A 23048-nucleotide genomic window follows, 5' to 3' on the forward strand; every position below is an offset into this window, starting at 1 on the left:
GCACTTTTAGGGACTGCATATGTCCTCGCTGTTCATTTTCTCTCATTTTGTCATGTTTGCGTCTCTGGATTTTATTTCATCATCGTGCACATGCTTAGCAGAGTCCCTGAAAAGTGAATTAAAGTAGACCTGCGTGCCGCCTTTTAAACTTACGCTTCAGTATGCCGCTGTTGTGGTCAGTCGGCCTTCACGGTAACACAGAGTTGCAGACCTGTGGAGCTCCATGGTAAATGGTAAATGGACTGCATTTATATAGCGCTTTTATCCAAAGCGCTTTACAATTGATGCCTCTCATTCGCCAGAGCAGTTAGGGGTTAGGGGTTAGGTGTCTTGCTCAAGGACACTTCGACATGCCCAGGGCGGGGTTTGAACCGGCAACCCTCCGACTGCCAGACAATCGGTCTTACCTCCTGAGCTACGTCGCCCCTATACGTCGCCCCATGGCCAAAGTGTAAGACTGGAGGAGGCAGTTCCATGTCCCTGCATCTCTCTCTGTGCTTTATTAAAAAGAGCATTCGTCATAGTCTTTCCTGGCCCACTGAAAGCTTTTCCCTCCTTTCTTTTCTCTTTCTCGGCCTCCATTATCCCCCCTCGTTTCTGTCTGTCCGTCCCTCTCTCTTTCTGTTAATCATCTCAGTGTCCCTCTTCCTGTCAGGGCGCCTCCCGCTCAACCCCTCTCTCTCGCTCTCTCTCTCTCTCCTCCACCTCTTTTCTCTTACCGTCCCTCGGTCCCTCCCCTCCCCTCTCCTCTTTTTTTTAAGTCCTTCCACCCATTCTTTTATCCCCCTTTTCTCCCGCCCTGACTGTTCCCTCTTCTTTTGAAAGCGAGAAAAGGCCAAGAGACGCGCTTTGTTGGGCGAGCGTCGCCATGGTGACCCCAGCGATGCCTTAGAAATCCCTGGTGGGTGGGGACAGGGGGACGCTCCTTTGTGGAGCAGTGGGACATGGGGGGGAGGGGTAGAGCGTAAAGTGCAAAAACAGCCACTTTGCAACCGGCTACCCCCCCCCCCCCCCCCTTGTTCCCAGGCATTGCTGCTGCTTCCGTGGAATCTGCTGGCAACCGTTAGCCAGCATAACTAGTGTGTTCTTTGTATGCATGTATACCACTTACTATGCAAAATACTTTTTTTAAACATATAAATCACTCAGCACATTTCTAACAGTGTTTGCATTTTTAAAAAATAAAAATGTAAGTTTTAATAATATTACAGATATTTGCATCACTGTGCAACCAAAAAATAGGATTATTTTGTCTGACACATAAATATTTGTTAAATAATACTGAGGAGTCATGAGATAAGCACCAGGAATTGTTTGTTTTTTTTTAAACAAAGATTTATTTTTGCCGCATATTTTCCATTGGCAGTGAGGCATATTTTGAAGTCTTGAAGGATGAGTCCAGGCGCTGGTCTTTGTTTAACTTGTGTTCAAGGTGGAATTCCTTTATTGGAAGTAAAGCCCATCAGAAATTGTGTTCATTTTCTTCTTTGTTTGTTTCCTCGGAGCAAATTCCGACCTCGGGACACCACAGAAGAAGAGCGTTGCGTGTCGGAGGCCTTTTGAATTGTGACACGTAGATGCTGCAGAGAGCGTTTGATTTCCTGCCCTCTGCTCGCTGCTCAATGGGACGTGCCCTTTTGTCCGAAGCGGGCCTCGATCTGCTTTGTCGCTCCAATGGTCTGGATGTATGCGGGATGACATCATCTCTGTACTCTGGGGGGGGGGGGGGGGGTCAAAGCACTGGGACTAGGCCAGGGGGCATAGAAAGGTTAGGCCCAGCGGCGCTAGTGTACATTGATAGCCCCTCATAATCGCCCCTGTGTTTGTAAACAGAGGGAGAATGGAACCTCCGTGCCTCGCCTTGGCTTGCGCTCCTTTGTCTGGGTCGGGTTTCCGAAAGCCCTCGGAGTAATGGCCGCGGTCTTCCGCACCGTTTCACAGCGGGGGGGGTAGACTGGCGCGCACCCGGAATCTTCTCCTGCGCGCCAGCCGCCGCCGCTGTGGTCCACCTGTCATTCGGGGACGGTCTCCCCGATAACAGTTGCTATGGTTTCCGTGGCTCTTTCTTAACTGTTACCGATTCCTTCGAATGCGCCACCAAAGGAAATTCTGGGGCCAAATTGAAATTGCGCATAATCCATTTAGGCACTAAGCGCCAGTGTAGCCTGTTTCCCCGTTTGTTTGAAGGATTTAAATGCCAGGGGGGGATCTGTTAAACAGAATGGCTTCCAGCTACTCAAATCTTTATGGTTGTTTATGGTCCTCAAAGATGTTTTAATGTGCTAGAACAGATTTCTCTGGCTTTATATCCAGCGTTTCAGCTGTTTTATTAGCCTCTTACGAATGACACGCTACATTCCATACGGTGCTTATGAGCAACAGGTTGGCATGGTTTAGAATGCCATTGATTTTTGTGCGTGCTGTTTGTGCGTTACATGTTCCAGTCGCGTGTGCTGTCTTTCTAAAGCCTGGGGAACAGGCGTGAGACAACAGATTACCTGTGCTTGGTGTGTTGGCGACCTTGCCGCGAGGTGGTTCTTTTAATTGTCAAGGTTATCAAACTGTCAGATGCTGCAGTGACAGTAGTCATAACGGGTAGAGATTTTGGAAAAAGCCCTGGTCATAGTATAGCATAGCATAGCATAGCATAGCATTAAAAGCCCTGGACATAGCATAGCATAGCATAACTGCATAGCATACAAAGGCTACCTGGTCATGCATGCATAGTCATAGCATAGCATAGCATAAAAAGCCTTGGTCATAGCATAGCATAGCATAGCATACCATAAAAAGCCCTGGTCATAGCATAGCATAGCATAGCATAAAAGGCCCTGGTCACAGCATAGCATAAAAAGCCCTGGCTATAGAATAGCATAACGTAGTTTAAAAAGCCCTGGCCATAACATAGCATAGCATAGCATAAAAAGCCCTGGCAATAGCTCCCTGAACAGAGATTGAAAGCTCAGTTCCCACCTTTGTTGTTCTACAGTCATTTTAACACATCAAACAAGGTTCACATGATTGGCAGAAGTGGGGAAAAAAAGTGCTCATAATTACGCTTGTGCTCAAATGGCACAATAATAATAACAGCTCATAAAGCTCTCAGACAAGCCTTCAAACAGGCTGACATGCACACGGCGCATGAATCAATACGTATTGATCCGTAGCTTCAAAACAACATTCCTAGCGGATTCATTGCAGGTAGAAACAAGGACTACTTCAGGAAATTTAAGTAGCTCAATTACAATTTAAAAAACACCACAACCTACTTCGTAATAAGTGGCACAGTAAGGCTATCCTCCAAACGGTGATCCTGAATTCTTTGTTATTTATTAATTACAGCATGAAATGAATATGCGTTTAAATTTATTTATCTGTACAAGTAGTCTTGGAACCATCTCCTAGCAGGACGCACCCTTTGAACCCACTGGAACAGCCACACTTTGTTCAAGATGGACTTCTTAAGTATTTCCAATTGGATTAAAACATAAATAAATTTATTTTAAATAATATTTTTGATATGCTTTGAGAATTTCTTTTTCTTCAATTTTATTCCTTTTTTATTCATTTGTTGGCATTTCATTTTCATAATTTTACATTTTTGTCTTTATTTTTGGATGATGTGACCACGTTGCATTAATTTTAAAGAAGGTCACAACTGAAACTAATGGAGATCATAGCCAATCTTGAGCCAATTTGAACAGTAATTAATAATAAAAAAAGAACAGTTCTCACTCGATTCAGTGGACGAGACTGAAGATCGTTCATCGTCCATTTTTTGTCACTGGAACACGCTCATTTTAATCAGGCGCGTCTAAATATGGAAATCGCACCACCTTTAATTGTGTTTGCTCACAGAGAATTAGAGGTTTACAGCCCACTCCCATTGACTCCCAGCCTATTGGCTTTAATTAAAGGAGCTAATGACGGTTAACTGTGTGACATCCATTCACACGCAGAATTAATATAGACTGCTGGGTTAGTACGGCTTAGTACATCTCTTGTCTGTTATTTCTGTTCTCATGTCTGTGATATCAACTCAGATTTTTTACATCACAAGGTCTGACAATTACCGCGATGTTTATGACATCTCTCAATTACACCCCCACCCCCCCTGCCCCCCCCCCCCCCCCCCGTGTTCTTTCTTTGTGTGGGTGCCAGCTGAGACAGACAGTTGCATGTCTTCCAACTGGCAACTGCTACAGGGGCCCACTGTGTGTTCCCCGGGGAGTGTTTCAGCTTGAGTTTTGGACCACCACATAATAATTATTTTATCAAAAAAAAAAAAAAAAAAAAAGAAATATCCCCACCGTCATGTGGAATTTAGAGCTGAACATCCATCTGCTCTCGGATCACCCCTCCGAGAGAATACTCGGCTGTAGACTGATAACTTCTTCTGGAGTTTTTCGGGCCGGGCTGTTCCAGCGTTCTGAAATGGTGTACAGTTTGGTGCTTGGTACATATTAGCACGTAATGTAGAAGTTTTGTATAATTATTATTTTTTGACTGCCTGGCTTACAGACTGGAGATCAGAGGCGCTCGCTCTGCTATTCCTGCTCAGGCTTGCTTCTCCATTATCGTCCTTATCTTCCCATTATCTTACTGATAGTGCTTTATGTATCCTAGCCTCTGGGTCTGCGCAGTGAAATCTCCATAAAAAGCATTACTGTGCTCGTCCAATCTGTGTTTTTACACCGCTGCATTTGTGCAAATGCAGTTAAAGGACACTGATGTTGATGACCGTAGCTGAGTAATTACCATTTCTTTTGTGAGCTGAAGTGCATCAGATATTCACATTAGCATATTTTAAGCAGCATTTCACTTCGGATAGGCCTACTTATTTTTTCCATCCTGTATTTTTTTTTTCTATGATGTCTGTTAGTTTTGGCTTTGTGTCAAATTTAAAATCTGTAAAAAAAATTTTTTTAAAAACAACCCCTCTGTACGCAGAACTTTCCCTGCGGGTCAACTGTGATGTCACATCGGTGTGAAATGGGGGAGTGGCTGTAAATGGGGACAGTTCAGGCTTCCAGGTGCGTTTTGCTGAATGGGGTTTGTGGTTCGGTGCGAATCAGGTGCAGGGAGTTTTATCTGGGGGGTGGTGGGGGCGTCGGTGGGGGTTTGGGGGGGGGGGGTTTCTGGTCTGGGTGAGTTTTTTGGTCAAGTGGAGATCTGAGCGATGGGCTGTGCCTGCTTACCGTCCTCCTGCTGTCCTGATAAAGGTCTCTGTCGGGAGCAAGTAGGGGTTAATACTTTGGGCCCTTTAGCCTCCCTCCCTCCCTCCCTCCCTTTCTCTCCTTCCTCCCCTCCCTCTCTTCCAGTTCCATTGCAGTTGCCACCATCTGTCCGTGTTAGCATCCATACACCGAAGACGCTGACTTCCTCACCTCTTTCTGGGGCATTAATCACCGCTGGGGCCCCCTCGTTTTCTGGCTGCCGATTGGCCGGCGAGGTGGATTATGCCCGCCCTCCTGCTGAGCTGGCCCCTGTTCATGTCAGTGTTAATGGAAGAGAACTTTAATTTGGTTCCCATGACATCCTTGGAACTCTACCATAAATGGGGCTGCATTAAAGTCTTTTAGCCTGTGATGAGTGCAGTGAAATGGGTAGCCTATATATATATATATATGAACAGAATATGCATGTGTAAATCTCTCTCGCTTTTTACATTCCACTTTCCATCTCTCTCACTCGCTCTTGCTCTCCCCCCCTCTCCTCCTCTCTCTCCCTCTCTCTCTCTCTACCCCCCTACCCCCCTCTCCCCAATTAGCGAGCGAACGGCATAAGAAATTAAGCATCTTGGACCTTAAACTGTAGCGTGACATTCTGTGGCCCACAGGATGTCGTGTCTTGTTATGTGCCGCCTTGTTGGTGATCGCGGGCAATATGTAAACATGTCCGACGCACGACTCTGTTCTCTGGGTGCAGGCGGGCTCGGGCGCGGGTCCCTAAAGTGGGGCAGCGCTCACGCGTCCGAAACGATGATCGCATTACTTAGTTCCACCTGGTTGACCAAGCTTCTCAAACATTTTTGCTGCCCTTCTGTTGTTTTGAAGAACACGGCACATTTTTTCCTTTGGATCAGCTGTTTAGTGGTTAAAGTAAAATTACAGCGTGTACTGTGCAGGCTTTTTGGAGCCTTTCAAGGTGACCCTTAACGCAAAGCTGCTCCTTTGCACAGAGAACATATGCCTGGATAGCTGCGGTAGCAGCAGTCACACATTAGCCAGGACAAGGCAGATAGTCTTAGATGGAGTAATTTATGTATTTAATTATCCCGGAGTCCAAGGGTAAACGCTGTCAAATTAATTCCATTGAACTGTCTCTCCCCCCGTCCTCGCCGTTTGCCTCAGCGTTTGAAGGTCGCGGAACTCGTCCGTGCTGGTCTCTGTGGTGCGACTGTGGCCCATATATTTGGCTTAATTTTCTTAGCATTTAATTTTCAATTAAATGTTAACTGCCATTATTTCAACTTTGTGGTTGTTTTACACCTCAAAGAGTAGCTTAGATCTGAGATGTTCCTACATGTAGCAAGTATGTAGGCAGCACTCAGAAAGGTTGAGAATCCTGCAAACATTCATTGTGAACGGTTGACTCTGATTTGCGCACATTTTTCACAATGTGACTGCTGGAACTTTGGACAGTTTGTAAATTTGTGCTGGCCGTGTTGTCATTTCCTTGATCTCTCTGCCTGAGAGATGGAATACACACTGTCCAACTGACCAAAATCTCTCCTTCGAGTCTCTCCCACTTGCCCTCTATGAGGTGCTCATTCTCTCATTGTTTGTTTCTCTCTCCCGCCATCTATCTCTTACCTATTAGGCCTCTTCTTTTTGTCTTTTATCTATCCTTGCAGGAAATAGCCAAAATTACACTTAGGACCTATAATTAGCACTGGACTTCTACTGTTTGTACACTGTTTAGCCCACTGAATATCCAACGATGGGTTTGTGCAGTTTGTGCTGGTTGTACTCTTATTTTTCTAGAAAGTGCACGTCTGATGACTCAAAATGAATTACACGACGACTTTTGGTGAAAATTGCTCTGCCTGTTATGTTTTCTTAGGGGAACCTTCCGTATGTTCATTCTCATTTTGTTCCTTCCTTATTTAAAAAATAAAAAATAAAATATGTTTTCTCAAAATTTTCCCCTCAAATTCAGAATATCCAGTGAGCCTCTCAGGTCACTGCTGTGCCTTACTTGCATACTATATGTGATTTAATCTGAGCAGTCTCTTGTTGGTATAATTCATTTCCCCTCGTTGGGTTCCCAGTGCTTCTTATTTTGCGCCTGCGTTGGTCACGTGACGGTTCTCCATATGTCTTCTGGTCGTGGCAGTTGAGCTGGGCGTGCCTCGCAGTTAGCCTCCCGGGGTGGAAGGGCCTCACATGGAGATGTGCGTTCGAAGGGAACAGAAGCACAGCTCTGAGAGTGTAGCAGCTTGCTGTGAGGTCTCAGCCTCCTCCTGAGGGCCTGCTCCTCCCTCACCTCGCTGGCAGACGCTCGCTGCAGCAAAACGATGCGCTGATGAATGCGCTGGCAGACGTGGAGAGGCTTGATCTCTTCCTGGCGCCACGGATGGGTGGGGAGGGGGGGTGTGGAGTTCTTGGCACGTGGAGGCTGATGGAGGGCTGTAACACAGGGCTGACAGAGCCGTGGTCCGGCGCTGTTGTATCAGCCGGCCTTTGCTCTGTCTCCTAGCCCCGGCTGTACCCTGTCGCTTGGCTCAGACTCTGACCTGTCGCTTGGCTTGGACTCTGACCTGTAGCTTGGCTCTGGATCTGACCTGTAGCTTGGCTCGGACTCTGACCTGTCACTTGGCTCAGACTCTGACCTGTCGCTTGTCTCAGACTCTGACCTGTCGCTTGGCCCTGGTTTTACCCCTCGCTTGGACTCAGACTTGTTGCTTGTCTTGCGCTCTGACCTATCGCTTGGCTCAGACTCTGACCTATCGCTTGGCTCTGGCTCTACCTGTCGACTTGGCCAGTGTTTGCATGCCAATTTACCTGTTACGACTCTGCTTCACTTGGCTCAGATTCTGACCTGTCACTTGGCTTGGACTCCTACCTGTCACTGAGCTTGGGCTCGAACCTGTCGCTTGGCTCTGCCCTGTCGCTTGGCTCAAGCTCTGACCTGTCGCTTGGCTCAGATTCTGACCTGTTGCTTGGCTCGCTCTCTGACCTGTCGCATGGTCCGAGCTCTGCCTTGCGACTTGGCCCTGGTTTTATCCATCACTCGGACTCAGACCTGTTGCTTGTCTCGCTCTCTGACCTGTCGCTTGGCTCTTTCACAGCCGTCAGCCCTTCCTCAGCAGGTGCTTCATAATCGGCATTAATCTGCTCCATGCACTATCAGTCTGGTGTGAGCCTCCGTAATTCTAGTCATTTGACGAAGGCTGTGGCTAGCCGTGAGCCAGCCGGGATAATCGCGCAGCTTATGGATCGCGATAAAGCAGCCTTGTAATCGGCTAATGTGAGTCTGGCGTTCGTTCATTCATTCATTCATTCATTCGTTCATTCATTCATTCAGCGGCAGATTAATTGCATCTTGAGTAACTAACTAGGGATGCTGGCTGCCATTGAGGTACATCAGGCACTGTGTGTAAATACTGGGAACGAATGAAAAAAGAAAAATCCTGGATAGATTAGGGAGAAGAACTGTGTGCATAGTACAAAGAGGCTACTGCATAGGTGGTGCTCAGCCATAAATTAGGGCAGTAACATCCCAGCAGAGCACTTTATGCAGTTATTTAGGGCCACAATTATCCCTGGGCTACAGAATGAAAGTTTTCTTGTAAGACATTTTAATTGTTACAGTATTGTTATTTATGTGTCAGGGGAGATCGGTTCCCTGGTCCACGATCTGTTCGTTCCCAGACATTCTTGTTTGGGGCCACTAAAAATCCTAGAGCCAGCTTTGCACCCCAGCTTGTATAAAAATGCTGGCAAGCCTTGTTGGCTATAATCACGGCTCGCATGTCTGCAAGAGGAAACCCCCGGGACATTGAAGGGGTAATATTTATTTTTTTATTTTTTTGGAGCGCGTTTTTTCGGGAACTTCAGTGACCAAGACGGTTCAAGTTACCGTCTCATGAGCGGCAGCGTCTCAGGTGATGTCACCGTGGAACTCGGTTACATCATCAAACGGCAACAGTGGACGGAATCCGCCGGGTCTCAGAGTCTGCGTTAATTAATGTGCGAGGCGAAAAAAAACGGGCGAACTGCCGCAGGTCCGCTAACCGCTAATCCTCTGCCCCTGGCTGAAACTGTAGCTTATCATCAATGAATACACACTGCCGGTATGCACTGTGTGGCAGTGTCCTCCAAAGCCGAAAACCCCCATCACTCTAGGCCTGTGATGCCGGGGTCACTAACACACTGCGCAGTGAAGACAGTTCTGCGCAATTCTGTCTTCCTTTTGACCAACAGACTTCATTTCCTTGCTTGATGTGAGCCCAGGAAAATAACTTCCAACACGTTTCAGCTGTGCAGGATCTATTGACAGCTCTCTATTTGTCATCGCTGTGGGTTTGCCAAAAACCATAGCAACTCGCTGGCCGCGTTTCTCCAAAGTGTTTGATTGCTCGTACGAAATGTCACTTGGACACGAACAAGCGGAATCGCTCTGAGCTGTTTACCTTACGGGTGTTGATACAAGACGTGAAGAGATACAAATGTGAAAGTGGTAAAAACTGGCGGTCGTTCTTGTACCCAAGCGCAATGTTTAAGCAGAAACCTCATTTTCCTCCCGGGGAAGGCACGGTGACTCATCAGAACGAGCTCACGGGGGAGTGGGGTCGGGGGGGGGGCGGGTGATGATGGGGGGGCGAGTCGAATCTTCCTCGCTGATCTGTGCTTCAGCGTGAGAAATTGTCCGCATAATTGGACCAGAGAAAGATGTCATGCAGTTTATTAGTGGACGGACCGACACAAATCACTCTTTTTCCACGCGTGTTTAAAATGCGCGCATGCATTAATGCAGAACTGCGCGCCTCGACCGCTGTGGCGCAATTCAATTTAGCCAGAAGCCGACGAACTGAGTGAGCGTGCCCAGGGATGCGGGGGCGTCAGAGATAAGCTGGCGTCTGTCAGTCAAAGCGTGTCTGTCAGTCAAAGCGTGTTAAATGGTTCTGCTGACAGGCTTTTTGGAGTCAGGTGATCCACACGCGGCGAGCGGCGACTCCCGTCACCGTCTCAGCCCGTCCCGTCGCTCCGGGCCGGCGGGTACGCCGTTAAATCTGCGAATACGCGCGCGAGACGCTGCAGCGCGCAGACGGCGGTTACGTTCAAACGCCGTGCTGTGGAAACGCGTCCGCCAGGACGTGCCGGGGAAGCCCCGGGTCGGCTGTGAGAAGCGGGACGCGTGGGACTCGCCGTCCGGATCGTACGCGTCGGCGGGTCGAGCGTCGTCCGCGTCGCGCCCCCACGCGGCCCTTTCTCTTACGATCCTTCTCCTGCTCTCGCTACCCTGGAGACGTGATGCTGCACGCGTCACACATCCAGCGGGGAAACACAGGGAGCTGAGCTTCCATACACACTTCACATTTCTTTGGGTAATAGAATGCTGCAAACCCACCAATAAAACAAATGGACATTTCCCACAAATGTCAGTGGAATGTATCCAAAAATTTATGGAAATGTGTGTGCACACATACACAACCTTAATTTAAATGTGCCATTTGTTAATGTAGACTATGGGCAGAATATATGCTATGTATGTATATAGAGTACGGGTGAATATATGCTATGTATGGATATATGGGTTGAATATATGCTATGTATGTAACTGACCTTCGCAATGCTTTGTTCACTGCCCCAGGTTGGGATGAATACTGAGAATCGTGTCCAGAAGAGTGTTCAGTGACGCATGTCTGCTTTCAGTTACTGTTGTGTTATGAGGCCATGGATTCTGTCCCGTTCTATTTCTCTTTATTTAAGCAAATGTTTATAATATATAAATGGACGTAATTGGTACATCAGATAGCAAATTAAAAATGAATTGCAACACAATGACCCGTATAGCCTAGCTGTATGGCTTTATTACATTTTCCCCCCTAAGATTCAATCAGAATTTGCCGTTCATTGGATGTGTGTTAGAAGACCATATTATAAATGGTTTTGTTCATTTCAATTATCCAGTGGGCTCGTTTGTTCACACTATAGACAGTTCTATTTATATAGCCTATACAATATATATGGTAAATTTCTGTCTTCTTCATATTATTATATTATTCATATTATTTAGATTCAGCAGCAAATGAGTCATAATTTTTGACAATAATTGCAGTAGTGTATCTCTTCTATCCAGACTGTAATAATATGTCATGCTGTGGTGCTTCCTGTATTGATTCCCAGGAGAAGGTGTAAATATTTGGTCTTGGGTACGCAGACATGTACGCAGTGAAAGTGGATAAAGTGGACACATGCTCTTTTCACTGTCCTATCTGAGGCCAGTTCTACTGGAGGTATCTAGCGGCAGTTGGAGGGTGTGTGTCGCGTTGTCCCGTCGATGGCGGCTGTGGCTGCCCGGCATGTTGTTAGCTGTGTCCTCAGGAACGTATCCCGGATGATTTGGGCCCACCCTTCCTCCGACGGGGGTCGAGCAAATTGACTCACCTGAGCCATGATTGGTCAGGAAATGGCACAACTAAGGCTTGAATCTGCATATTTATGAGCTGTAGGGCTCGGTCCATGTTTGTGGCGAATGGCTTTAGCAGTAAGCCACTCGGGTATTTGGTCGGTTTTTTCTGCTCACATGACTTCCGAAACAGCCTAGAGCAGACTGTGGGAACACAATTTGAGCCTATGTGAATACCCACGTTTATGTCTGTATTAGAAAATTCCACGTTACAGTACATTACATTGCGACTTACACATTGCGTCCATATATACAGCTTGGATATACTGTATACTGAAGCAGTGCAGGTTAAGTGCCTTGCTCAAGGGTACAACGGCAGTGTCCCGCTGACCTTTAGGTCACGGGACCAGTTCCATACTCATTATACTACACTGCTGCCCCCAATTCACATGTAATTGAAGGGGGGGGGGGCTAAATTACCTCGCATATCTAATCTGTTTGCTGTACCTTTCTTTTTTCAGTCCGTATTGCCCATGTGAATTCTTACCTGTGGATAGAAACCTCAGTTAGAGTGCAATGCAGATGTATTTATAGTGCACAGGCACACAGATGAGAGTATGGGGGGGGGGTTGCTCTCCGAGGGTGAGAGTATTCCCGCTGATAAAGAGGCTGTGTTGGAGAAGGTGAGCGCAACGCTGTCAGACCCAATGAGGGTATATGATCTGTGAATAGGTCAGGAAAGGTCAGCGCTACACAATCCTTAGATAAGATGACTGGTCACGTGTGCATTGCATTAAACCATATCCGCATGTAGAGGTAAAGAAGATTTGCATTGCAGGCTGTTGGCTGATGTTATCCAGGACGATTTACACAGCTTAGGCTACATTCTTTACATACAGTGCCTTTATTCGGCTGCGTATTGTACTGAAGCAATTTGGGTTAAGTACCTTACTCTTCAACGGCAATGCCCCACCTGGGAATTGAACCAGCAGGCCCAGTTCCTTGACCTTCGTGCACTGCTGCTGTATTACTATATCAGCCCACTGAGTTTAATGCCTCCGTCACATGTTCCATGGAAGACACGAAATCTGGACACTGGCAGTTTTGTACTACTGAATCTGGAACAGTTTGCCGTTGATTGATTTTTTTTAATGGGGGGAGGGGAAAGATTTACGAATTATTGACGAATGCATTGACGAATTTTTGTCTGTAAAATCAGCAGATACTAGGGGCCATGCCCCCTCCCTCCCTATCTCGTTTCAAGAGAGCATTTCTTCAACATGGCTAAATAGAGCAAGTGCTCAAACGCAAAAATACATAATTTGTTCCGTTCAGTAACTGCAAATGTAACATCGAAATCCTCACAATTTAAGCTGAAGCTCTTGCAGTGTTTGCGCCCTCTAAGTGTCTTGTGGGAATAAATGTAGAAAACGTTATTCTCTCACTGAGTTGAACATTGCTGTAACTGTCCTACTTTTGAAGTGATTGGTATGCATTGCGTATCCTGCAAATGTACATGTAAGCACATGCGCATATGCCTGCTTTTGGGAGCCTACTGTGTGTATGTGTGTGCATGTGTGCGTGCATGCGTGTGTGACTGTGTGTGTGTGTGTGTGTGTGTGTGTGTGCGTATTTGCATGTGTCCGTCCATGTGTGCGTGTTTCTGTGTGTCTGTGTGTACGTGTGTGTGTGTTTATGTGTTTGTGCGTGTGCGTGCATGTGGCGCGCGTGTGTATGTTTATGTGTTCGTGCGTGTGCATGTGGGTGTGCGTGTGTGCGTGCGTGCGCGCGCGCGTGTGTGTTTATGTGTTTTGGCATGCGCGTGCGTGTGTGTGTATGCTACACTCCTCTAATTTTCTGAGCCCTTTCTAATTGGGGACCTCAGTGGCTGGGGACCTGGAGTGTCTGGGCTGAAGAGGTCCGGATTAAAGCCTTGTTAAACACAGAGCCCTCTCTCCTTTTCTGGCCCTGGCTGCCCACAATGGGCCCGGCCTGGGAGCTGCTGGCCTGGACAGCGCTGTTTGCTTGTGTGGGTTCCTGTCTATAAAAAAGCTCCGGGGTTTCTCTCTCTCTCTCTCGCTCTCTGGCTCCGCTCCAGGCCCCTGAAACAAAGGCGCCCATTGATGATTATTTAGGGAAAGGCGAAAGCTTGTTTTCGCTCTCGGTTTGATTTGATTACGTGTTTGGCTCTCTTCCTTCGGGTGCCTGAAAAGCAATTGGTAATCTGCTGTCCAGCAGCAAAAGATCTGTCAGTGACAAATGTTATTGCATTGTTACTTTCAGTCCTAAACATCATATATATATTTTTTAAAATCTTATAGGAATACACATTTGAGAGAGCCAAAAAAAATTCCTAAATCATTTCTGTTGTTATTGAAAGTTTCTAAAGGTGTTTTCCAAGTGCACTGAATGACCCCTGTAGGCTAGACATCGCGACTAGATGCTATTTTGAGCATGGGCTTCATCATAGCATTGTGTTACATTACCTTACATTTATTTGGCAGACGGTTTTATCCAAAGCAAAGCGAAAACTAGTGCATACCGAAGGTCATGGGAACAACTGCAAAGCACAGTTCCGATAAGGTACAATACTCATTATGTAACAGTTAGCCTATTCTTAACCACGAACACATTAAGTCCAGTTCACGCAGTAAGCATAGGGATATAATTTGCTTTGTCCAACTTGGGTAGGTTGACCTTAAACATCCCTGATTTAAAACTGCAGCATCACCACCTGCAAGTCAGCAGCTGCCTTCAGTGAAAGATCCTCTCCTTCGATTAGCACTGGCTCTCCTGTAGCATTCTGTGTAGCTGGTGGTGTGGAAAAAAGGTCACTGGTTTGTTGGGGAATATATCGGAGGTCATGTGCTTCAGATGCTCTGCTGTCTGCGTAGATGGTGGTGGTGAATTACATGAGTGCAATTGGAAAAAAAAGCCTTGTGTATAGTGGTTCTTTGGCTTGTGTATAGTGCTGTTTTCCTGCTCTAGTTTATTCCATATTCTAAATCTAAAATATAGTGTTGTCCATATTTTGTTATGTGAACAGGCAAATTGTTTTGTCAAGCACTAAACATTTTTAAATGTGTGAAACTCATTTTGAAATATATTATAAATATATAGGCCCACGGCTGCATTTGACTTAGACATGCTTAAATTTAAATGTCGCATTGGCTCACCAGCGCCCCCTGTGGGTTTCCTCCCGTGTGCCCGCAGACGGAATCCACACAGTGGCGGCGCAGTGCCTCCTGCAGGTCACCATCGTCACGGACGAGATGCTGTCCAACAGCATCACGCTGCGTCTGGCCGACACGTCACAGGAGCGCTTCCTGTCCCTCCTGCTGTCGCAGTTCCTGGAGGGCGTGGCCCGCGTGTTGTCGGCCGCCCGCGAGGACGTCGTCATCTTCAACGTCCAGGACGACACGGACGTGGGCGCCGCCGCCGGCATCCTCAACGTCAGCCTGTCGGTGGCGGGCGTCGGCGGGCGGGGGGGCGGGCGGGGCGGCGCGTCCTACTTCGGCTCGGAGGAGCTGCAGGAGCGGCTCTACCTCAACCGCAGCCTGCTGGCGCGCTTCTCCTCGCAGCGCGTGCTGCCCTTCGACGACAACATCTGCCTGCGCGAGCCCTGCGAGAACTACATGAAGTGCGTCTCCGTGCTCAAGTTCGACAGCCTGGCGCCCTTCGTCGCCTCCGACACCATCCTCTTCCGGCCCATCCACCCCATCAACGGCCTGCGCTGCCGCTGCCCGGCCGGCTTCACCGGCGACTTCTGCGAGACGGAGATCGACCTGTGCTACTCCAAGCCCTGCGGCGCCCACGGCGTCTGCCGCAGCCGCGAGGGGGGGTACACCTGCGAGTGCTTCGAGGACTACACCGGTGAGTTTGCACATCGCAGGTGTGCAGGTAGCCTTTTTACTTATGTCATTCATTTTGTCTTTCCTTAAAGGCTCGTTCTTACTTGTGACTGTCATGGTTGTCATAGATATGAAATATAGCTTGATTTGTTTTTTTGATGGGCTTTAAACAAAAAGTTATTTTTACCATGCATCGTGCTTAGCAAAACCAGTCTACCAATTTGGCATTGTAATACAATTCTCGTAAGGCATTTTGCAAATTTGTCATAGGCATCTCAGACAAACACTTTGCTATGAACTGGAGCTTGAGTGAAGGGAAACATGGAAATGGTTGCATATGCTATCTGTCACGTTAAGATAAAAATGATCATATGTTCCAGCATCTCTGTAGAGTGGACCATAACGGGCTGAATGGCTATCTTTATTAAGCCCGGTCATTAAAATTCCTGATTCAAATAGACTTAACCAGAGTTTGTCTCCCATGCAAACTTAAGCATCTATTTGAATATTCTTTGTAAGACATGTCTATGGACAGTAAAGCCATCTTTAGCTATAATTTTTGTTATGAATGAAATTTTCAGCCAAGCGAGTAATTACAGCAGTCTTACTTATTCCAGTATTGATCCAGAGTTTTAACTAACTCCTTAAATAAATATATTTGAAAATTGTTGCAAGTGAAACTGTTGCAGGAACGCTCAGTATGCGCAGTAGCAATCAGTTAAGTTACACAAGCATATAATTAAAACTAGAAAAAAGATTTTTCTCATTTCACAGCTAACTTCCATATCTCTCAAACTCAAATTAATTTATGATCGCTGCGATTGTCACTTTATCTGTCCAGGCGAGAATCGCCCCACTCATGTGACTTTGTGCAGGGTCAGTGGGCTGGCCCAGGAGCCCTGAATGGGCTTCAACCCCTAGAAGGGTTGAGGTTACCTAGCAACGGGACAGAAATCGAAACAATTCGGCCCATCGCATAGCGGGGGGAAAGTTGCGCGGCAACAGTGTGGGTGGTGCGGAAGACACCGTTGAGTTGAATGGAAGGCCCAACCTCCATTGAAAACCGTCCCGCGGTGCGGACGGCATGCTAGTGTTTGGAAGCAGAGTGAACTGGGTTATGGATGAACATGGAGAAGCGGCTTTTATATGATCAGTAGCGCTGCTGCCTACCTGGACATGAACACATTTCTCTCACCCAGTCGTCGTTGTGTCCCCTTTGGGTTGTCTGCTCCTGTGAACTGCAGATAAAGCCTGAGATTGTGTTACATCACATCACATCACATCACATCACATCACATCACATCACATCACATCACATCACATCACATCACATCACATCACATCACATCACAGGCATTTAGCAGATGCTCTTATCCAGAGCGACTTACACAACTTTTTACATAGCATTTACATTGCATCCATTTATACAGCTTGATATACAGTATACTGAAGCGATGCAGGTTAAGGACCTTGCTCAAGGGTACAACGGCAGCGTCCTACCTGGGAATCGAACCTGTGACCTATAGGTTACAAGACCAGGGTCCTTACCCATTATACTACACTGCCGCCCTGAGATGTGCATGGCCAGGGTGAGGGCCTTTGCCTATATTCATATTATTCGCTTAATCGTATATAAGTGTTGGAAATGCAGATGGCTCAATATGAATATTCAGAACTAATGGTACCTTTTGACCTTCATTTAGTTGTGATGAGGAGCTTCCAGAAAGAACTTGGATTGAATGTATCTTATCGCTTATATTATCTTTATCGGTGCTGTACACATTTAAAATGGTTTCAGTCATATAGAAATGCACATTATAGTTTTTAAAAAAAACCTTGGTTTCTTGTTTTCTCAGAAACTGGAGAAGTTGTACATACGCTACTCATAGTGTATGTGTGCTCTATTGAACTCTTTGTGCATCAAGGGCACTTAGCGTTAGAGTGCTTTTCTGTTCTTTTGACAAGATTTCAAAACCGACAAATGTTCCCAGATCTTCCCCAGCCTATTCTACACTGCTTTGGAAGATTAGTGTCTTTATGAATAGCAGGCAGCCTTGGCTTTCTTGGTTTACAGCTAGTTGGGTACAATAATCCCAGAATGTGCCGAATAAAGTAATTTCTCCTCTTATGATCCTTATCACATAATACATAGTGACATAGCTCAGGAGGTAAGAGCGGTTGTCTGGCGGTTGGAGGGTTGCGGGTTTGATCCCCCCTGAGCAAGACACCTAACGCCTAATTGCTCCCAACGAGCTGATTGGTACCTTGCATGGCAGCCTTTCACCGTTGGTGTGTGTGTGTGTGAGTGTGTGTGTGAATAGGTGAATGAGAGGCATCAATTGTAAAGCGCTTTGAGTGAAAGCGCTATATAAATGCAGTCCATCTTACCATTTTACATGACCCGGTCCCTCCCCCAGTCCCTACATGCCACTGTGCATACAGGAACAAATGGTGCGCTGTATTAAATTTAAAAGACTAAGCTTGTTACAGATGGAGTGCCAGGTAAAATGGCAGCATGAGAAATGATGGTGCTCTAAAGATGCAGTGTACCACTTAGACTCTATATCCTGTAAATGTAGTTCCGCTGGTTTTGCTAATGGTACATGACTTTAATGGTGCCAGCTTGGGAGAAACAGAAGGGCTACTGGATTGTCCAGCCTGAACTTAAAGCCTGATATTGTGGCGCTGTTGTGAAGCCAGAGAGAGCGAGGATCGGAAAACTAGGAGGATCAGAAATACAATGGAAGATGCTTCTCAATTATGTATGAATTTCAGAGCCAGCGCAAATCCTGTTTCCAGCCAATGAATTTCCCCCTGGACAAAAAAAAATGAAGATTTTAAAATGCACATAATATGCAGCCAGAGCTCTCATAAGTGCCATAGCTCAGTTAATGAAAGTATCACTTTCCTCTGAAGATATAGATTATTTCAGTATTTCCACATCATATTTCCACAAGAAGATTAAAGGCTTCTTAGGCCCTTGTTGTCCAAGCATCATGTGTATTCCAACAGTAAAAGATGAAATAAAGTATTATGCTGAAGCCGCTTATAAAAGGTTTGTTATAGCTCAGATATACTGCAGTGTCTGCATGGACTGTTAAAGTACGAAATAAACTAAGCAGCTATGTCTAATTTATTCCACTCCTCTTTACTACATCCACATTTGCAAGAATCAATCATTCACTTTCTTGTTGCCTAGATTTAGCACGCACACACACACACACACACACACACCAGAGGCACAGCCATTTCCTACTTCAAAACATAGCGGATGACTAATAAAATAATTTGTGATTACTGTAGCTGTAACGAACTCCGTAATTAGTTTACTGATGAGGTTATACATATGTGCAGGCCACACAGTTGGTAGTAAAGCATGCTATTTGGTAGCGAGGTAGTCTGTAGATTCAAAGGCCACTCACTGTAGTTTTATGTTAAATGGCCAGGGATAGTTGGACATTCCAGTCATTTATATATGAGCAGTGTGAGCTGTGAGCTCCATCGATTTTCTGAATGCTTTTTATGTCCAGCTAATCTTTCTTTGAGGTACCCCTTAAGATTCTTAGATTCTAGTGCATTTAAAATTAATTTCAAACTCCAATTAAATATAATTAAATATAAATATCACATGATCACTGTAACAAAACACCCTGCAGTTATTCGAAAAAGAGCCACAAGTGTTGTTTAATACACAGGGCATGTGTGTTTTAAATTACCGTATAATTAGATTTTCTTCCTGCTCATTGTTGAATGATTGTTTATTGCTGTAAGCAGATATGGCTGTGTGTGGCAGTGTTTGTAATGAGCCAGTATGTATTGGAGGGAAACGCCGTAAGACGATTGGATATTAACCAGCGGGCAGGTAGAGAGAATCGGGCTGCTATAGCCACGTTTCCTTGTTACTCCAGTTACGTGAAAGCGATCCCTTGCGATTCTGTAGCAGGTGAAAACAAAAAAAGCAGACCCTTTTTTTCTGTGGATGGCTTAATGTAAGGTTCGGGCCATGGTGCTTTTTAAGCCGTTCGCTACGCCATTGTTTTTTTTTTTTGTTCATTCCCGCTTCACACTTCACAGTTCGGGCCAAATGAGCATCCAGTCCGATGCCTTCGGTCTGCTGCTCCCGCCGCGCACGGGGCCATCTGTGCGCTCTCGCCGTTTTTTGGGGAATTTGGGAATTCGAGCGCGAGGGTTCCGCCTCGCTCAGCGTGTCAGAACGTCCCCCCCCCCGCTCTGCTACGTCACTGACTGGGCTCGCTCCTCAGGCTCAGTCGTTTTCAGAGGCTAACGTGCCGGGGGGGGTTGACAGAGGGGAAAATAAACAGCCATTATTTTTCCTATTAAATTATTATGATTTGCTTTGTGGAGGGCCTAACGCGTCGGGGGGAGAGTGAGGGTGAGGGTGAGAGTGCGGGCAGGAGCGGGGGGTTGTGTGTTTGGGCTTCACAGCGCTCAGAAAGTTTTCAGGACGTGCGCGTCTCTGTACGCACGGCGTGCTGTTTCAGCGGCGGCGTTTCTGGTCACGTGACTCGCCCGGTGATATAAGCGGCAGCCGGCCGATTGCCTTCCGACCCCTTGGGTGCGAGGTCAGGTGACCCTCAGAGCCGCTCGGTGCCGCCGCCGCGGTTTTCTGGGGCGTGAGCCGATGGGGGCGGAGCGGGGCTGGAGCGCGGTGTGCGGAGGGCGGGGCCTCTCTCCGTGGGCGCTGGAGTGTGAGAGCACCGCGGATGATGGCAGATGGAGAGTGGGAGGAATCATCGAGAAGACCAATTATTTATAATTGCGTTGGCAGAAGATGGGAAGTCGCGCAGAATTCCGGCTGGTCCGGGGCCAGCCGCCGCAGCGACATTCGGCGAGATCGTCCTTCCCGCCATCGAGCGTTCAACTGACGAGATTCTTAAAAAAATCCTTTCTGTAAAAACGCGGAACATGATAGTGCCCCTTTACTGCTGTCTGAGCTATGTGTCTTTTGGTGTGTGTAACAGCCAACTGTAAAGGGAGAACTAAGAGTGATGTACTACTTTTGGGAAAAATGTTCTCATTGTAAGAGAACTTTTTTTTGAGTCTATAAGGCTTAGTTTGAGACTCGGTGTCCTTCCCTTGGAGAAGGCCATTGTGACGCAAGTTGGCGGTGGATTAATTATGTTCTTGCGTATGAGTTTCACGGACGGAGGAGGAGGGGTGGTTTCGAGTTGTAGGGCCGAGAATTTGACTGGGGGTGGTCACCTGCATTCCTGTGAATTTCCCATGGGGTCTCGGGGGAAATTTGGGGGAAGATTGAACAAGGACCGTCTGTGCCTCCCGACAGAAACACCGGCAGGTCGAAGGGTCAGATCCACTTGTCGAGGCGGTGTGTTCGGTTACACCTACACCAGGCAATGCCTCCATCTGTGCTCTTCATTTTAATGCGCCGTTCTGTCCCTCCAGCCCCGCGCTAGCCACCCCCGCTCTTTGAATAGGGGGCACGTTCGGGTCCGAGCTCACCAACTGTTCGGTTGAGGAGGGAGGGGGTGGGAGGTGGGGGGGGGGGTGGCGGGTCTTGCACTTGAGTGTAAAATGGTCGCTTTCCAGCACTGTTATGAATGTTTAAGCTTATCAGAGCTCATTACATTCTGCGTGGGAAGGTGCTGTAGTTTTACACCGATGTTGACGAATGCTAAATGCGCAGAAGCACAGAGTCTGAGGGTTGAAGTGTTCAGTGCGTTCAGGGAAAAGGGGTTGAGTGAAGTGCCGGACTCATAACAGATTTGCATTTTAAATGCGGCCTCCTGCGGTGTTTAAAATTCTTTTCTATTTTCCTTTTTTCGCATTGGCCGTATCAAAGACCGCTTCGCAGCTCAAAGCGCATAATTACTTCGCCCTTAATCTACCTGTGCTGCCGGCCGCATGCGCTCGTTAACGACGATTCAAAGGGCCTTTGAGTGGACGGCTCGCTCCGCTCACAGAAAGCCGACCGTAAATCTGTCGGCGAGCTCTCCGGGCCGCCGGCGTTGGCTTGTTCCGCTGAGTTACGCCAGGGGGTAGTAGTTCCAGCGGGGGCCCGGTGTGGTATCCCGGAGCTCCGACGGCCGCGGGCCAGAGCTGACTCCCGCTGGCCTTGCGCTCCGGCGAGGAGGCGGCGTGGGTCTGTTCACTCGCACACCCCCTGAGCGCATGGTGTACTCACGCCTCCCCCCGACCCCCCTTCCCTGGAATTGGGGCGGTTTTAGCGCTTGGAAACGGCGTCTCCGCTCGGCTGAGCGTGTTGGCCCAGGCCTTGCGGCCCTCGCTTCCCGTTCGTCTGACCTGCTTTGTGGACGTCGCCTCGGAGTGAGGAATGGGGTTAGAGAGTTCTCGGCTCTTGGCAGGAAGGGTATGCTTCAAGGGGAGGTAGTCATGCCAGACAGGGCCCTCTCCCTGAGAACTCCAGACAAACTGGTTCTGTTTGAAGGAGTGTGCTGGGGGTGGGGGAGGAGGAGGAGGGGGGTGGGTGGTGGAGGGAGTTGGGGGGGTTGGGGGGTGGGGGGGTTGGGGCTGAGGTGAAGGAGGGCTGAAAGATAGTAAGGTCTAATTATGTGTGCTTGCTGAGGTGGGGATTTGGTGCTCAATGAAGAGTTAAGTTTCACTCGGTAAATAATATTCCCAAAGGCTCGATTCCACGCGAATTCTCAGCCTTGCAAATCCTTCGAAGATGTTAATTATCGAGGTCCAGCAGAGTGTGAACTATTGAGAGACACTCCGTTCTCCATAATGACACCATTCTGCTTAACGTGAAATGGCAGTTCTGCAGTAATCTTTTGAGTCATTGTGCGCTCTTATGGATTCTGAGCTGCTCTGCGTTCAGGCAGAACCTGTGTAAAACTGCCTTCTCCTCATGAAGCCCTGAAAGTGTGTTTTGTGTGTGTATGTGTGTGTGTGTGTGTGTGTGTGTGTGCGGCGTGTGTGTGTGTGTATGTATGTGTGTGTGCGGGCGTGTGTGTGTGTGCGCGTGTGCGTGTGTCTGGGTGTGTTTTCAGGGAAGGAGCATCTCCCCTTGACTTCAGAAAGAGATTTCTCCCGGGGGCGAGTCTCATTTCGGCAGCCTTAATGATTAATGTCGGAAGTAAACAAAGGGAGAGAGGGAGGTCTTGGGGGGTCGCGGGCAGAGCGGAGGGAGGGGCCGCTTGAATAATTCACGCGCTGTTTCGCCCGGGCTGGAGCAGGGGAGGGGGGACACCGCGCCGGCCTCGTCGTCACGTGGTCACGTCGCCACCTGTGTCCCAAAGGTTCACCCGGGGGGGGTTACGTCAGCCCCCCTGACCCCCCCCCCCAATCGCCGCTCGGCCGCTGCCTGCTTCCCAGGTATCGCGCACAGAGAGGCGCGCTGCGGCCTCCGACACCGCCGTTCTCGGGGGGGGGTTCTCCCCCCAGCTCGGTGGCGCAGAGCGGTTCCTCTTTCGGTTCGACCGGCTCGGCCTGCTTTTTACCGGCTTTGCCTCGGCTTTAGCCGCCGCTCTGAGGTGAGGCGGCTCCCCCTTTTCTGTCCGAGCGTCTCGCGTCTAATAAAGTTTGATTTATTGAGAGGCTGTGGCCCCCGTGTTGTCACGGGAAATGTGGCCGCGCCAGATGAACGCCGTCGACCTGAAAAGCTGAAAAGCGGAGGCT

General features: G+C 47.8%; 1 protein-coding gene across 1 annotated transcript in view; it reads left to right on the forward strand.

Annotated features, from left to right (window-relative positions):
• The window catches only part of celsr2 (cadherin, EGF LAG seven-pass G-type receptor 2), a 79767-nt gene that overhangs the window by 8959 nt on the left and 47760 nt on the right, over positions 1 to 23048 (forward strand). The window contains exon 2 of the mRNA XM_064304694.1: positions 14791 to 15450. Within this exon, the coding sequence (XP_064160764.1) occupies positions 14791 to 15450 (660 nt within the window). The remainder of the gene's footprint in view (positions 1 to 14790; positions 15451 to 23048) is intronic.

This window comes from Anguilla rostrata, chromosome 13, assembly GCF_018555375.3.
Source record: "Anguilla rostrata isolate EN2019 chromosome 13, ASM1855537v3, whole genome shotgun sequence".
NCBI lineage: Eukaryota > Metazoa > Chordata > Actinopteri > Anguilliformes > Anguillidae > Anguilla > Anguilla rostrata.